Below are 16,878 nucleotides of genomic sequence, written 5' to 3' on the forward strand. Positions count from 1 at the left end.
TCTTATAATTTTACTTGAATGGCAATAGCAAATAAGCATACCCACTGCATAAATACAGGACTATTTCTGAATGATAAATTAGTTAAGAATATTCTGAAGTACAGATGTAGACAGTTTCTGTTTGTAGTATATGCTTACTCAGATTCATTATATGACTGCAAGATGTAAAGGACACTAAATTCACAAGAAATTAAAAGATACTAAAGGATGAAACAAAAGAGTATTCTGATTACTGAGGTCTGCAACCAATGAATATGAGCTGGAAGAAAGCCCAGAGGTTACTGCAGTCCAATTATTTAATTTTCTGGAAGTGAAAATAGAGGCTGAAAATAGAGACTGACAGAGTTTCAGTGAGTAGAACCAACCAGTGAACATCCTTTGCTATAAAGTAAAAGAAACTACTCATTGTAAAACATGATCAAAGCTTAGTGGCGAATACAACCATGTCTTTTCATTCCTAAAGATAAGCTTTGATCAGGTACAAACTCCATAAGGACTGAGTTATCATAAGTGAAACTGAGAGATGCCTGAATAATATTCATACTTACTCATTGCCCCAGTCCAGGCGCACGGTGATGTGCCGCTTAACCTCCCGCACCTGATCCTGAGTCAGGTGACCAGACAGCAGCTGCCTTCGAAGGTCAATAAGTTCATTCATCACATGGCGCAGCTTGTAGAAAAGATCTACTTTATGTTTCTGAAAGGGTATTTTTGGTGTTGGGTGAAATAAAAAAAGGGATATGGAAAGGGAATGAAAAAAAAGAGAAACAGTTAAACTATGAAAAGTGCTCATTTCTCTGAACCTCTAAAAAAATAAAAGGCAATGTAAAGAGAAGCTTATTTAAGAATGTTAAAACAATGTCCTTAGTTCCTACTGTCTAAAAATCTCTATAAAGTGATATCTAACAACATAATTGACCTGGCTCATGTAAAATGCCATTTGTTTACTCTATCCTAGACTATTAATTTTCCAGTAAGTTACTAAACTCAATTACAACAAAAAGAAACAGAGAAACCTAGAGAGGTTTTCACTGACAGAAGTTACTCTGTATGTTACAACGAAGATTTCAACCATCCAGCAACATCTCTGGTTTCTCCAGAAGGATATTCAAGTTGCGGGAGGGAGGGAGAGAATCACTTGCCCTATTTTGAAGGAACTGCTCCAACAAAAAGTTACAGTCTCTGGAGTGAGATTCATTCCAGGTTTCCAGGCCTCATCTAGTTTTAATTAGCTTTTGAAAACAGTATGTGTCCCCAGTGTCACAGATTTCTACTCTTTTCAGTTCAATAAAAAGTCTCACCTTTATAAGAGTTAAGTGGAAACATCTTAATGAACTTAATTATGGACATCACAGTGCTTTTAACCTTACAAGTAAAAACTGTAAATGCTATGACAGTACACAAATGCTTATCAAAAAGATTCATTTAAGAACACAGGTTTAAAAACTAAAGTTCTATTTGCTCAGAAGTGAAATCTTGATTTTGGAATTTTTGATTCCTGTTTCTATTATAGAGAAGCACAATTTTATATGATAATTAAAATTCCTCAAATGTAACTAGTCCAAAAGAACGCTTTTAAGGACAGATCAATCTTTACCAGAGTGTTAGTAAAGTCTCTATCTGGGATTTCCCCTAAAGAGACACTTGCCAAAATAAGCTGGATTCAAAATAAGCTGGCTATAAACAAATTTATAATTAAAATTATAAAAAGTAAATTACAAATTAGTAGAATCAGCTAATGTTTTTAAGTAGCCCTGATCTTATGATTACAATGTTTGGAATAACGTGGTACTCAGAAATCATCTAATGGAGCATTAGATTTATAAAGGTCCATTTTAAAGAGAAGTTATTTTAAACTATTAATAGGAGATCTTAGTAATCACCCACTCTAACTCCATCAAGCTGTTCTTTCTTTACTCAATAAACATATGAAGAAAGGTTAAGCACCTTGATGGTACACAATGCTGGCAGACGGACAGGACCCAAATTTTCACCAGCGCAAAAGCAACAAACCCTAAGTAAGCAAACTGCATCTGCAAAACTGAGAGCTTGAAGCAACAGTGGCAATGTGCTGTTTTCTTCCAGCACATGCATTTCTCTTTGACCAATCAGGGCTACCCGTCTGAATTTAAAATAGGAAGTTAGGATTAATACTTTCCCATCAAGCCATATGCAACAATCCACTATACAGACATACAAGCATTTATTCATTCACTCAGTTAACAAACACTTATGGAGCACCTGCTGGGTGCTATAACTTTGTTGTGATCCTAAGTCCCTACTCTCATGGTGCTTTCATTCTAGAGAGCAGAGACAGACCACACAGGCAAGTACATAATGGTGGTGAGATATACATAATATCTCATATACAAATACATAATTCTAAGAAGAAAAATTAAAGCAGAACAGGAACAATGGGTGACCAAAGGGTGAGTTGGCTGGGAAACAGAAGGTACTACTTCAGGTAGAATAGTCAGGGAAAGGCTTCTTTGAGAGCTGAACTTTAAATAGAAACCTGAATGAAATATGGTGACAGCATTTAGGAAAACTGGGGAAATTTTACAGACATGAGAAACAGCAAGAGCAAATGCCTCAATGTGGAAGTAGACTTGGCATATTCACAGAGAACAGATCAGTGCATCTGAAGCAAAACGAACAAAGGGGAAAGTGGTGATCATGCAGTGAGAGGCAACATGGGACCAGATTAGGCTGGGTCTTTGTTAATTATAAGGACTTCCCTGGTGGCTCAGATGGTAAAGTGTCTGTCTACAATGTGGGAGACCTGGGTTTGATCCCTGGGTTGGGAAGTTCCCTGGAGAAGGAAATGGCAACCCACTTCAGTACTCTTGCCTAGAAAATCCCATGGATGGAGGAGCCTGGTGTCTATGGGGTCACAAAGAGTCGGACCCAACTGAGCAACTTCACTTGTTAATTATATTAGGGGCTTAAGCTTTTATTCCTAGCAAAATTGGAAGCCTCAGGAGATTTGGAGCAGAAACATAATGTGATATGACAGAAGTCCTGAAAGCATTACTCTGAGTGCTCTGTGCAGAGAGTCAGTGAGGGTTCCAGATAGGAAACTATTTATTGCAACAATCCCCAAGATGATGGCTGACAGGACAAAGGTAAGAATGGTAAAGGTAAACGTTTCAGGGTTTGGAACTTTGACAAGTTTTGCAGTTAGAGCTGTCAATATCTGCTGATAGACTGGATGTGAGATATGAATGGAGTCAAGGACCATTCTTTTTCCTAGACCGAGAAGCAGGCCTGGAAGAGGCAAACAAGGTTCAACTTGGACATGCTAAGTTTGACACTGAGTTTCAACACTTAGAGGTCAGAAAAGTGAGGAGAATCTAGCAAAGGAAACTAAGAAGCAAGCAGCAAGGTGAGAGGAAAAGCAAGAGAGTACAGAAAACAGGAGTTAAAGGCTTTGTTAAATGTACTGAGAGGTTACACGAAACACAGACTGAGAACTGGCCACTGTTCTTGGCGCTGTGGTGGCCACTGACGGGATGGCCAGGGCGGTCTCAAGGTCGATGGGGAAGGAGGGGACAGACAAGGCACAGACAACACTTCTGCAGACTCTCACTAACTGGAAGCAGAGAAACAGGGTAGCAAAGCTGCGTTGTGCCATTAGCAGAGTCAGTCGCTCAGTCGTGTCCAACTCTGCGACCCCATGGACTGTAACCCACCAGGCTCCTCTGTCCATGGAATTTTCCAGGCAAGAATATTGGAGTGGGTTGCCATTTCCACCTTCAGGGGATCTTCCCAACCCAGGGGTCGAACTCAGGTCTCTCGCACTGTAGGCAGATTCTTTACCATCTGAGCCACCAGGCAGGATTTTTAAAAACAAAACACAATTTTAGGCTATTTGTATGCTGAAGGGAATAATCTGGTAGAGGGGAAAATTTGATGATGTGGGTGTTAAATCTTTGAGTTGTCAAGAAGAGATGGGTCCCAGGTTAAAAGAGGAGGTTTTGCTTAAGCAGGATATTCCACTGTCATAGAAAGGAAAGGCACACACAACTGAGTAATGACACCAGCAGTCAGGAGATTCGGTGACAGAACTAAATTTTCCCTTTGGATGTTTTATTCTCAAGGAAATAAAAAGCAAGGTCACCAGCTAAGAGTGAGTAGAGTGGGAGGGGGTGTTAGAGGTTTGAGAACAGAAGAAAAGATCTTAAAAAAAGTTTCATAGAGAGTGGTAACAAATTGTCAAGGGAAAGATAGCTCAACTGTTAGATGGTTTTGACTTTGTGAACACTAATTAAAAGTGCAGTTTTGTGTTTATTTTAAATCACATATAATGAAGTATACTGATACTGAAATATCACATATATACGTATGAGGGGGCTTCCCTTGTAGCGTCTGCCTACAATGCAGGAGACCCGGGTTCGATCCCTGGGTCGGGAAGTTCCCCTGGAGAAGGAAATGGCAACCCACTCCAGTATTCTTGCCTGGAAAATCCCATGGACAGAGGAGCCCGGTTGGCTACAGTCCATGGGGTCGCAAAGTCAGACACAACTGAGCGACTTCACTTCACTTCATATACATGTGTGTGCATATATACATGCACACACATAATATATACTCACATACACATACATAGAATATCTATATAACAAACATGCACACACACATACATATACTATCAATGCAAGAATATACTAATACATTCTTTTAAGGCATTACATGGTTATTTTTTTAAATCAAGAGTTTCTAACAGATTGTATTTTCCAAAGATGACAACAATATCTCCCATACCAAGTACTCTTCTGCAAAAATATGAATCTGATACTCCCCTAGAATGAACTGGAGCCTATTTTTTCTTTCTTTCCTTTTCCTTTTTTGGCTGTGCCTTGCAGCTAGGAGGATCTTCATTCCCTGGTCAGGGATTGAACCTGAGCCACCGAGTGAAAGCATGGAGTCCTAACCATTGCACCGCCAGAGAAGTCCCTGGAACCTATTTCTTTACAGCCCTAAATCTGGGCAGGCCCTAAGACTGCTCTGACCAATCCAGTGGTGAGCTGGGACAGCAGTCAGTAGGCTAGTTCTAGACACAGCCCTTAACTAGTCTGGCAGCTTCTGTTTCCTGTCTCTTGGAATACATGTTCTTGGGAGGTTGCCTCTCAGAATCCAGCTGCCATGCTGTGAAATGCCCAAGCTATGTGGAGAGGCCACAAGGAGACACTCCACTACGCCATCTCAGCTGTGGGGGTGAGCAATGTCAGATGCCATGCCTAGCCGAGCCACACCTTCAGAAGAGTATAGCTTCTACCAACATGTGACTACGACAGAATGATAAACCCTACGTAAAACTGCCCAGCTGACCTCACTATATCCAGAGAAGAATGAAATACAGTAAATCGCTGTTTTAAGCCACTAAGCTTTGGAGTAGTTCGTTATGTAGATAAACCAGCACAACTGTACGGTATTTTTTCCAATAGAAAAATCAGTTACTGTTTCTAATTATATAAAGCTGGGAATACTAATCTGCAATAAGAAAGAAACAGATCATACAGTCAGAAAGCAGCCCTGTTATTATAATCAATGTGGTGCTAACTTCTTTTTCCAGGCCAACCTAATGGCCTCTTTGACCAGAAGTCCTAGCACTAGAGGCTCCACCAGCATTGCTCAGACACCACACAGTACCTAGCAGAAGAGAACACACACCATTCACCATGAATAATCTGGGAGACTGACTCCAGAGCACACAATTTACCTGCGAGCACTTGATGCCACAGGACAGCTAACCATCCCACTCAGCTGAAAAATTCTTTTCTTCTGAGAAACCTGCTCCTTAGTAGACCAAACTAACAGTATATAAGGGATACACCATGAGATGGCTGGATGGCATCACTGACTCGATGGACGTGAGTCTGAGTGAGTCAGACGTGAGTCTGAGTGAGTTAGTGATGGACAGGGTGGCCTGGCATGCTGAGATTCATGGGGTTGCAAAGAGTCAGACACGACTGAGCGACTGAACTGAACTGAACTGAACTGAACTGATGGATATTGTGAGTTTGGTTCCAGATCACCACAATAAAGTGAATACGAACATAAAGAGTCACACAGATTTTTTGGCTTCCCAGTGCACATAAAAGTTAGGTTTACACTAAGCTGTAGTCTATTAAATGTGCAATAGCAATAATGTCTAAAGAAACACTGTATATATCTCAATTTAAAATATCTTATTGTTAAAAAATGCTAACCATCATCTGAGCCTTTTGTGAGAAGGAAAAGGAGTATGATAGCAAAGATTACTGATCACAGATCACCATAACAAATATTATAATGAAGAAGTTTGAAATATTAAAAGAATTACCAGAATGAGACACAGAGACATGAAGTGAGCAAATGCTGTGGGGAAAATGGCACCAACAGACTTGCTCTGCACAAGGTTGCCACAGACTTCAATTTGCAAAAAAAAAAAAAAAACGAAAGAAAGAAAACCAAAACACTGTATCTGTGAAGCACAGCAAAGCAAAGCACAATTACACCAGGTATGCCTGTAATCAGATTGGCAATAAAATTTAGCTTTCCTACACAATCATCCCTAGTTACTATCATTGCTAAAAAAAGGAAGACAAAAAATTGTTTTAAGGAGAAGAAAAAGAAATCTTAGTAACATATTTACCCTCTGTAAAAGCTCTAATATTTGTCAAGAATGGTCACAGAATGTTTGGAAACTATACTGAAGAGCCAGCAAAAACCATACATTTAGAATAATTTAACTACTTTGCAAGCACAAGCAGGTAGAATTTACCTTATCATTGTGAAAGAATTCTTGGAGTTCTACAGAAATACTCCTGATTTAAAAATTATTTTTATTAAATTGCTAGTAACTCAGTGTTGAAAGAAAAACTGTGCTGCAATAATGCCTCTAAGTCAGTAAATGAGCAAAGCTTTGGGTATCCACCACAAACCAAGCTAACCTTATTTTATAGCTATATATGCACAGATTGTTTAACATACACGAATAGGACTATACAAATCTAACTTAAAAATTACATCAAAAGTACTGCTCTTGTCAAAGAGAACAAAGGGGCTGCCATAAGTGCTAAAAACTTTAGGTCAAAATCAATTTAATAGAAACTAAACACTGCACCTAAAGTTTAAGTGGTTAAGGGAAGATTCCTAGACCTCTCTCTATTTCATCTCTTACTTTCAAACATTCTTTTATTTATATATATGGGAGAAATATCAATAACCTCAGATATGCAGATGACACCACCCTTATGGCAGCAAGTAAAGAGTAACTAAAAAGCCTCTTAATGAAAGTGAGAGGAGAGTGAAAAAGTTGGCTTAAAGCTCAACATTCAGAAAACAAAGATCATGGCATCTGGTCCCATCACTTCATGGCAAATAGATGGGGAAACAGTGGAAACAGTGTCAGACTTTATTTTGGGGGGCTCCAAAATCACTGCAGATGGTGACTGCAGCCATGAAATTAAAAGACGCTTACTCTTTGGAAGGAAAGTTATGACCAACCTAGACAGCATATTAAAAAGCAGAGATATTACTTTGTCAACAAAGGTTCGTCTAGTCAAGGCTATGGTTTTTCCAGTGGTCATGTATGGATGTAAGAGTTGGACTGTGAAGAAAGCTGATTGCTGAAGAATTGATGCTTTTGAACTGTGGTGTTGGAGAAGACTCTTGAGAGTCCCTTGGACTGCAAGGAGATCCAACCAGTCCATCCTAAAGGAGACCAGTCCTGGGTGTTCACTGGAAGGACTGATGCTAAAGCTGAGACTCCAATACTTTGGCCACCTCAAGTGAAGAGCTGACTCATTGGAAAAGACTCTGATGCTGGGAGGGATTGGGGGCAGGAGGAGAAGGGGACGACAGAGGATGAGATGGCTGGATGGCATCACTGACTCAATACACATGAGTTTGGGTGAACTCTAGGGGTTGGTGATGGACAGGGAGGCCTGGCGTGCTGTGATTCATGGGGTCGCAAAGAGTCGGACACGGCTGAGCGACTGAACTGAACTACTCCTTGGAAGGAAAGTTATGACCAACCTAGACAACATATTAAAAAAGCAGAGACATTATTTTGTCCACAAAGGTCCACCTACTCAAGGCTATGGTTTTTCCAGTGGTCATGTATGGATGTGAGAGTTGGACTCTAAAGAAAGCTGAGTACCAAAGAATTGATGCTTTTGAACTGTGGTGTTAGAGAAGACTCTTGAGAGTCCCTTGGACTGCAAGGAGACCCAGCTGGTCCATCCTAAAGGAGATCAGTCCTGGGTGTTCATTGGTAGAGCTGATTTTGAAGCTGCAACTCCAGTACGCTGGCCACCTGATGCGAAGAGCTGACTCATCTGAAAAGATCCTGATGCTGGGAAAGATTGAGGGCAGGAGGAGAAGGGGATGACAGAGGATGAGATGGCTGGATGGCATCACTGACTCAAAGGACATGGGTTTGGGTGGACTCTGGGAGTTGGTGATAGACAGGGAGGCCTGGTATGCTGGGGTTCATGGGGTCACAAAGAGTCAGACATGACTGAGCAACTGAACTGAACTGAGGTGGCTTTATTTACTCCTTTAATTTCTGTCAAAATGTTGATGCATCATTCTTAAATATTAATGGAAAAAACAATATATTAATATAACAAAGAAAGCATTCCAGGAATAAAAGAACATTTCAAAGAAACAATAATCAACATTCTAGAAAGCATAATGATTACAGTACACCCTTGAAAAAGGAACAGGAGACAACAAAACAAGAAAAAGATCTAGAGCCCCAAAAGCTTGTGGCAGGTAGAAAGAGGATAGCTATAATTTAAAACAAAATTCAGTAATAATGACAGACTAAAACTTTGAGGAATTCCACCACAGAGTAATACAAAAAACATAATACAATGGATAAATGAGTGAGAACATATAAGAAAACTAGTGAATCATTCTAAGATGTCCAATTCTAATAAAAGAATTTCTAGGAAGAAAAAGTTATATAAACAGACAGAAAGAAACTGCCAAAGAAGTAGTACAATAATTATTATACAATATTGTATTGTACAATACAATATTCCAGAACTGAAGTAAACTAGTTTCTAGAATGAGAGAACTCATTGCATAGCTGGTATAATCAACGGAAAAATACAACTAAGACATATCACTGTAAAACTGCAGACCACTGGGGACAAAGGGATGATCCTAAAATCTTTCATGGAAAACAACTTGTTAATAAAAGACTCAGGAACTTGAATGACATTGGACTTCTCAGGAACAAGACTGGAAGCTAGAAAATAATAAAGTAATACTTTAAAACTTCTGCTCATTATTTGTAATCAAGAATTTTATATCAAGCCAAACCATCAGTCAAAGTAAGGGTGGTCTAAAGACATTTCAAGTATGCAAAATCTCAAAAAATATTCTCCTACACATTTTCCTCAGGAAGTTATGGAGAAATTAATTCATCAAATGAGGAAGTAAACCAGGAATCAAAATGACATTGGTTTAATGCAGGAGATAAAGGAACATAGGGGAGGGGCAAAGAAATCCTCAGGCCAGATTAACACAGGACGTTGGAGGGCTCCATACAGGTTGTCACTGGGGAAAAAAAATTAAACTAAAAAAAAAAAACACCCTAAAGTATGTGAACATATTCAAAGGAGATCTTCATTTCTGCCAGAAGACTAGGAGGAAAACACATGAAACAAAACAAAAAGCAACAATTATTAATATTTAAAAAACAAATTTACACAAGAAAGGAAATGTAACTTTAATTCCCTATATGGCTCAGAGGTGAAAGTAGTTACACAGGCATAGTAACAGCTACATACTGATTTAATGAAAAAAAAAAAAGATGATATAACTATTTTGGAAGTGCTGGAGGATGGAAAGAGTATATGTGTATGGAGAAAAACATTCAAAGATTAATTCTTATCTTCTATAGTAAAAAATCATTAAATAACATCTAAATAGAAAAATCAAAATATATGTTAAAAGAATATTTAGAAATATGAAATAAAAGAAGAAACAGCTAAAAGAACTTAAAAACTTACATATGGAATGGCCATCAGGAATGGGAAGAGATAAAGCCAAAAACTACTATTTTTCACTAAAGGCCTAGTTATTTTTACTATATTATTTAAAAATTCATATAAACATATTTGATTATCTTTAAAAATGAAATTAAATAACCCTTAACATAAAAAGCCTCCCCTACCCTAAGTGTGTTTCTCTGGGTCGCAAAGTTAAACAGAGTCTCAATTCAGCTTTCACTGCTGCTTATTACTTTAAATATTAACAAATGAAAGCAGCCAAACCTGCACAAGTGCAGTGATTCCCTGCCAGAATCAACACAAAAGCTAGATCATTTATATGTCTCATTCCCAGAGTGAATGAAAAATGAAACACATTCCACAGCAGAAAAACGCCCTGGAGAAAGCTTTGTCTCTTGACTACAGCATAGCATCTGTTGGTTCACGGCTTCCACATCTGGTGACAGTATATACAGGGCAGAAATGATAGCAGCTACCCTGCCAAACAAGCCCCTTCAGACTATGAGTCAACCAGCTTCAGCAGAGTGGAAAAGGCAGAAGGCACACACTTGCATCCAAGTTATCTAGAGATGCTGCATGAACAGTACTTTCAGGCAAGGCCAAAATTCCAAGGGCATTAAGGGATTCTGCTGTGCCAAATTCTACCCCTGTCTGCTCCAGTCTTACCTACCGAAATTTTACCCCTGTCTACTCCAGTCTTACCTACCGACTCTCTCTTACCTAGTGAAACCAACAGAACAGCTGGAAACTTCAAACAGAAACACAAATTACTTCACCCCACCACTCCACTCTTACAATTTATGTTTACCACCATTAAAAACACTCAATCTGTTAAATTTACCCAGACCATTTCCTGCCTTCCTATGACCTACCCTTGCTCTGGGGTCTCATAGTTCTTTGAAATAAAGACAATACAGCATAGTGGATAAGGGTACTGGCTCTAGAGTCAGAATTTAGACTGTTTTCTGTCTTAACTCTGTGAACTGCTGTGCCTTGGGCAAATTTACTAATCCCTGTGTGAGTGTGGTTGCCTCACCCAATAACAACAACAACAAACAGAGCATCTATCTAGGATTATTTTAGGAGTTAACTGTGCCTGGAACCTAGTAAGTTCTCTTAAGTACAGCTTTTACCATAATATAGTCTTTGCCCTCCCTCCAACAGACATTCTTCTACGAACCTGACATGTACATCACCAAGTCATGTACATGGGCTTCCAAACTATGATCACAGAACCCCTGCCAGTGTACTACATCCGGCCTTAACCTCTGAATCTTACTATGGGCAAATGCCTAATAACAATCCTTTTCAATCTTCTACTAGTAAACATGGTCTTGACTTGTACCCTTTTGCTTTTTCATATTTTAACTACCTATGTACGTTATCCCTTAAAAAGTATCCTCACTGTTTGCCAGTGGGAACTGGCTGGATGACACAGGGTGCTCAACCTAGAAGGGTGGGAAGGGGTGGGAGGTGTGAGGGAGGTTCAAGAGGGAGGGGACACATGCATACGTATGGCTGGTTCATGCTGATGTACCAGATGGCAGAAACCAACACAATATTGTAAAGCAGTTATCCTCCAATTAAAAATAAATTTTAAAACATATCCTCACCAACATTTGTGTTCTTTTTGATGACAGTCATTCTGAGAGCTGTGAGGCATATCTCACTGTGGTTTTGATTTGCATTTCTGAAATAGTTAGTGATGTTGAGCATCTTTTCATGTACCTATGTATCTTCTCTGGAAGAATGTCTGTTCAGGTCTTCTGACCATTTTTTAATTAGGTTGTTTGCTTTTATGCTATTGTGTTGTGTAAGCTGTTTATTTATTTTGCATAGTAACCACCATAACCAGTCAGAAAGGCTAATCATCATAAAGTCTACAAATGATAAATGCTGAAGGCAAAGTATGAAGAGAGAACCCTAGTACACTGGCGGGAATGTAACAGTTTACATAGTGCAGTCACTACGGAAAACGGTGTGGAGGTACCTCAAAAAACTAAAAATAAAACTACCACATAACCCAGCAATTCCACTTCTGGGTATATATTCAAAGAGAAAACACTAATTCAAGAAAGATACATGCATCCCAATGTTCACAGCAGCATAATTTTCAATACCCAGGATATGGAAGCAACCTAAGTGTCCACTAACAGATGAAGGGATAGATGTGGTGTATATACAATGGAATATTACTTGCCCATAAAAGATGAAATTTTGCCATTTGTGACAACATGGATGGATATGGAGTGTATTATCCTTCATGATAGAGAAGGCAATGGCACCCCACTCCAGTACTCTTGCCTGGAAAATCCCATGGACTGAGGAGCCTGGTGGGCTGCAGTCCATGGGGTCCCTAAGAGTTGGACATGACTGAGCGACTTCACTTTCACTTTTCACTTTCATGCATTGGGGAAGGAAATGGCAACCCACTCCAGTGTTCTTGCCTGGAGAATCCCAGGGACGGGGGAGCCTGGTGGGCTGCCATCTATGGGGTCGCACAGAGTCGGACACAACTGAAGCGACTTAGCAGACTTAGCATCCTTCATGATATAAGTCAGAGAAAAATACTGTATGATATCACTTACATGTGGAATCAAAAAACAAATGAATATATCAAAACAATACAGAATCACAAATACAGAGAATAAATGAATGGTAAATACTATATAGGGGGAAGTGGGAGGGGCAAAATAAGGGTAGGGAATTAAGGGGTACAAACTACTATTTACTAAATAAGTAAGCTACAAGGATATATTGTATAACATGAGGAATATAGCCAATTATTTTTAAAGCATTTAAAAATTTTATTTACTTATGAATTCATTTTTGGCTGGGTCTTCATTACTGAGTCATTTTGCTGGGTCTTCATTGCTGAGCCGGAGAAGGCAATGGGGAAGGAAATGGCAACCCATTTCCTACCCCACTCCAGTACTCTTGCCTGGAAAATCCCATGGATGGGGGAGCCTGGTGGGCTGCAGTCCATGGGGTCCCTAAGAGTCGGACACGACTGAGTGACTTCACTTTCACTTTTCACTTTCATGCACTGGAGAAGGCAATGGCAACCCACTCCACTGTTCTTGCCTGGAGAATCCCAGGGACGGGGGAGCCTGGTGGGCTGCCGACTACGGGGTTGCACAGAGTTGGACACGACTGACGCGACTCAGCAGCAGCAGCAGCAGCATTGCTGAGCAGGCTTCTCTCTCATGGTGGCGAGCAACAGTTACCATCCAGGTGCGGAGCATGGGCTTCTCACTGCGGTGGCTTCTCTTGCTGTAGAGCACAGTGTTTAGGCACAAAGGCTCAGCAGCTGTGGTCCACGAGCTTAGTTGCTCCGAGGCACATGGGATCTTCCTGGATCAGGGACCAAACCTGTGTCTCTTGCGTTGGCAGTGGGTTTCTTTACGACTGAGCCACCAGGGAAGCCCTAGCCACTATTTTATAATAACTTTAAATGGAGTATAATCTATAAAAATACTGAGCCACTGTGTTGCTCACTTGAAACTAATATAATAATTCAACTCTACTTCATCAAAAAAGGAAGATGTAAAGAGTATAAGGAACTTCTATAAATCAACAAGAAAAAGAAAAATCCCAAGTGAAAAAGATCAATGATATGAATAATAATTAACAAAAAGGGAAATCCTAAAAAGAAATACACTAAGCAATGGACATCAATGCTGCTAGTTTAAAAAAAAAATCAGCAAAGGAAAATGAAATAAGATGCCACTTTTATATCTAACAGAATTATTAAAAAATCATGAAAGTACAGCCCAGTCAGCAATTTGAGAGAGTAATATAATAAAATTAAACAGGTGTATATTCTGCAATGTAGCAACCCCACTCCCAGAGATATCCCAGAGAAACCCTCACATAGGTCTCTGAGAGAATTTATAGATGTTTATTTATCACAGTAGTATTTCTAACAGCAGGAAGTTGGAGGCAAAACTGGGAACAAGAGAAAGAGAATAAGGGGGAAAATAAGGGAAGAGAGGAGTCTTAACTGTACTGATGACCACACTGTGCCATGAACAAGGGAGTATAAATATCTCAACCATCCCTTGAGCTCCAAAAGAAAATATAATAAACAAAACAATATGCCAAGTTGTCACTCTACAATGAAAAATAGTAAGAGGGCCTGATATTGGCACTGGCCTTACCAACACTTAGAAAGAATCAAAACATCAGGTCACACACTTGCAGTGGACTCTAACAAGGCAAAATGGAGATGTCATATGAATCATCAAAGGATACTGAGAGGACAGTCAGATGCTCTGATGCACACATCTCCACAATGTAGTGAAACCAGACCTCTCTCTGCTGTATAAATGCCACTTCTTCTATAGACTGGGCTTTATGAAATGTCCACTGGCTCCATCTGAATAGGTGATTTATGATGCACTATTTGGTTTTTACTCCTTTCTGGCTCAATTCCACTTTATTTCATAGTTGACTCTTGAAAAATCAGTTCTTTCCTGCCCAGATCCTGGAAGCTTGCCCACCCACCGCATAGACACATCAGCTAACCAGGAGGGATGTGCCCCAAGGAAGGAAAGGGCAGGGCCAGCCTAACAACACTCCCTTTTCCCCTTCAAGGATCTGGATGTGCAGTACTAACATCTGACTCTGTGGTTCTCCTTTTTTCTATGTTTCTATCATTTACAAATCACTCTTTTGGCTGACACACTTTTCTTTAGATAAATTCATGCTGGTTCCTAAAAAGTCCAGTAGGCTACATTCCTTTTCTAAAGTAATTGCAACTATAATATGAACATTTATTACCTTTTTTACTAACTCCCAAAGGGAAAATTTATTTCAAAACTTCTTGGGGATGATAACTTTGTTTTTACCTTCTTTTACTGAATTTACTGTTGTAAAAGGGAAGAACAAATCTGACTCCATATTAGATGCCTGTGCTTAGTGCATGCTTGCTCAGTACCTTTTATAAAATAATGCTGCCTATAGCCTGAAATATATAGGGTGCTGGTCTTTTATAGTCTATTCACATACAGATAAAAAGTTGCAGGACAAAGAATCACAGTTGTTTTGTTAGATGTTTACAGAAACATATGACCTGACCTACGTGGACAGTGGCAAGAACAAAGGATTCCAGCACCAAGAAGTGTGCAACAAATAGCCACAACCCTCCATCAGCTTGCTCTAAGCGCTTTGCTGAAACACTTCAGAGAGCTCACGGTTTTGACGGATAGGAAAAGTCACTTATCTCCTATCAAGCTGTTGTTGTTTAGTTGCTAAGTGTGTCCGACTCTTTGCAAGCTCATGGACTGTAGCCCACCAGGCTCCTCTGTTCTCCACTACCTCTCGGACTTTCCTCAAATTCATGTCCATTGAGGTGGTGATACTATGTAACCATCTCTTCCTCTGCCAACCCCTTCTCCTGCCTTCTATCTTTCCCAGCATCAGGGTCTTCTCCAATGAGTAAGTTCTCTGCATCAGGTGGCCAGAGTATTGGAGCTTCAGTATCAGTCCTTCCAATGAATATTCAGGGTTGATTTCCTTCCGGATTGACTGGTTTGATCTCCCTGCTATCAAAGGGACTCTCAAGAGTCTTCTCCAACACCACAATTCAAAAGTAACAATTCTTCAGTCCTCAGCCTTCTTTATTGTTCAACTCTCACATCCATACATGACTACTGGAAAAACCATGGAGTTGGTTATATGGACCTTTGTCAGCAAAGTGATGTCTCTGGTCTTCTCTCCTACCAAGGCCCTGCAATAAATTTTTCTCTGCTCCAAACTCCAACATTTTGTTTGGCCTTACTGTGTGCTGGGCACTTTGGTAAAAAAACCCAGATGTAGCATTTAAATTAGATCTGGCCTCTGAATTGCCTCTTACTGACATTTCCTAGAGTCAATGACTTGCCAGGTGCAATGAATTCCTTCCCAGTTTCAAACCTTTTCTCTTCATAATCAGTATATATCTTTTAGGGGACCCTTGACTCATCTCACATAGCATCTTTATGGCGTGTCACCTGCCATCTCATACGACAGCTTTAATTCATAGTTCAAGGGTCACAGGCAGACACTCAAGAGTTTCCATTTAGCTGAAAGTATGAAATAATTGGGACTAGGAATTTATAAGATGAAATGATATTAAATATCACCAAGTTGTCATTTTAATTATACTTCTATTAAGTAGGAAGCAATACAAGAGAAAATAATAAGGTTTGTATTATTATTGTCACTACTGGTCCTTATTTTAACAACAGAATCAATCTATATGCATCTTACAGTAAAGAAACTATGTCATGTTTAAGTTGTTCATAAAAAGTAAGTTTAATTCATCAGCAATAACACTTTCAAATACAAAGGAGAAGAATAAACAAAAGTCTATTTTGGAATTATACCCAGTAAAAGCGATCTCAAGGCGCAAATCCAAGGCACTGCCATATGCAAAGAAATGGTACTGGAAAAGCTCTTAATTCTATTTTAAAAAGAAAGAAAGGGGAAAAAAGCCTCTTCTTTCTGCATTAAGAGCTATTGTCAAAGACTAGGAGAACAGTGACTAATACCCAAACCTGTTATCACTACACTCTGTAATTAACAATGAATCAACATGTGCCCAACTTCTAAACTCCCTTCAGACTTGATAAGAGAAACAAAAGCTCAAGAGATCTATGCCAAATTACTCTTCCTTCCCACATTAAAAATAATACTACTTCTCTTTAGCAATCATACAGTTATTTTTCACTTACCTGGACCAATTTCCTTCCTTATAAATATTCAGTCTTAGAAATGACTGACTTAGGTAATTGGTACAATACTGTTGCTTTGTGCAAGTTCATCAATGGTTAAGGACAAGGAAGAATAATAAAAAGCCAGTGTCTTCTCACTATGAATAACAGTA

The 16,878-nt window shown here is 39.4% G+C and overlaps 1 protein-coding gene across 1 annotated transcript in view; it reads right to left on the minus strand.

The window, feature by feature from the left end:
* Positions 1 to 16,878, minus strand: part of DOCK3 (dedicator of cytokinesis 3) — a 261,704-nt gene that overhangs the window by 173,295 nt on the left and 71,531 nt on the right. The window contains exon 5 of the mRNA XM_068983119.1: positions 549 to 697. Coding sequence (XP_068839220.1) covers positions 549 to 697 — 149 coding nt within the window. The remainder of the gene's footprint in view (positions 1 to 548; positions 698 to 16,878) is intronic.

This window comes from Capricornis sumatraensis, chromosome 10 (genome assembly GCF_032405125.1).
Source record: "Capricornis sumatraensis isolate serow.1 chromosome 10, serow.2, whole genome shotgun sequence".
Classification (NCBI taxonomy): domain Eukaryota; kingdom Metazoa; phylum Chordata; class Mammalia; order Artiodactyla; family Bovidae; genus Capricornis; species Capricornis sumatraensis.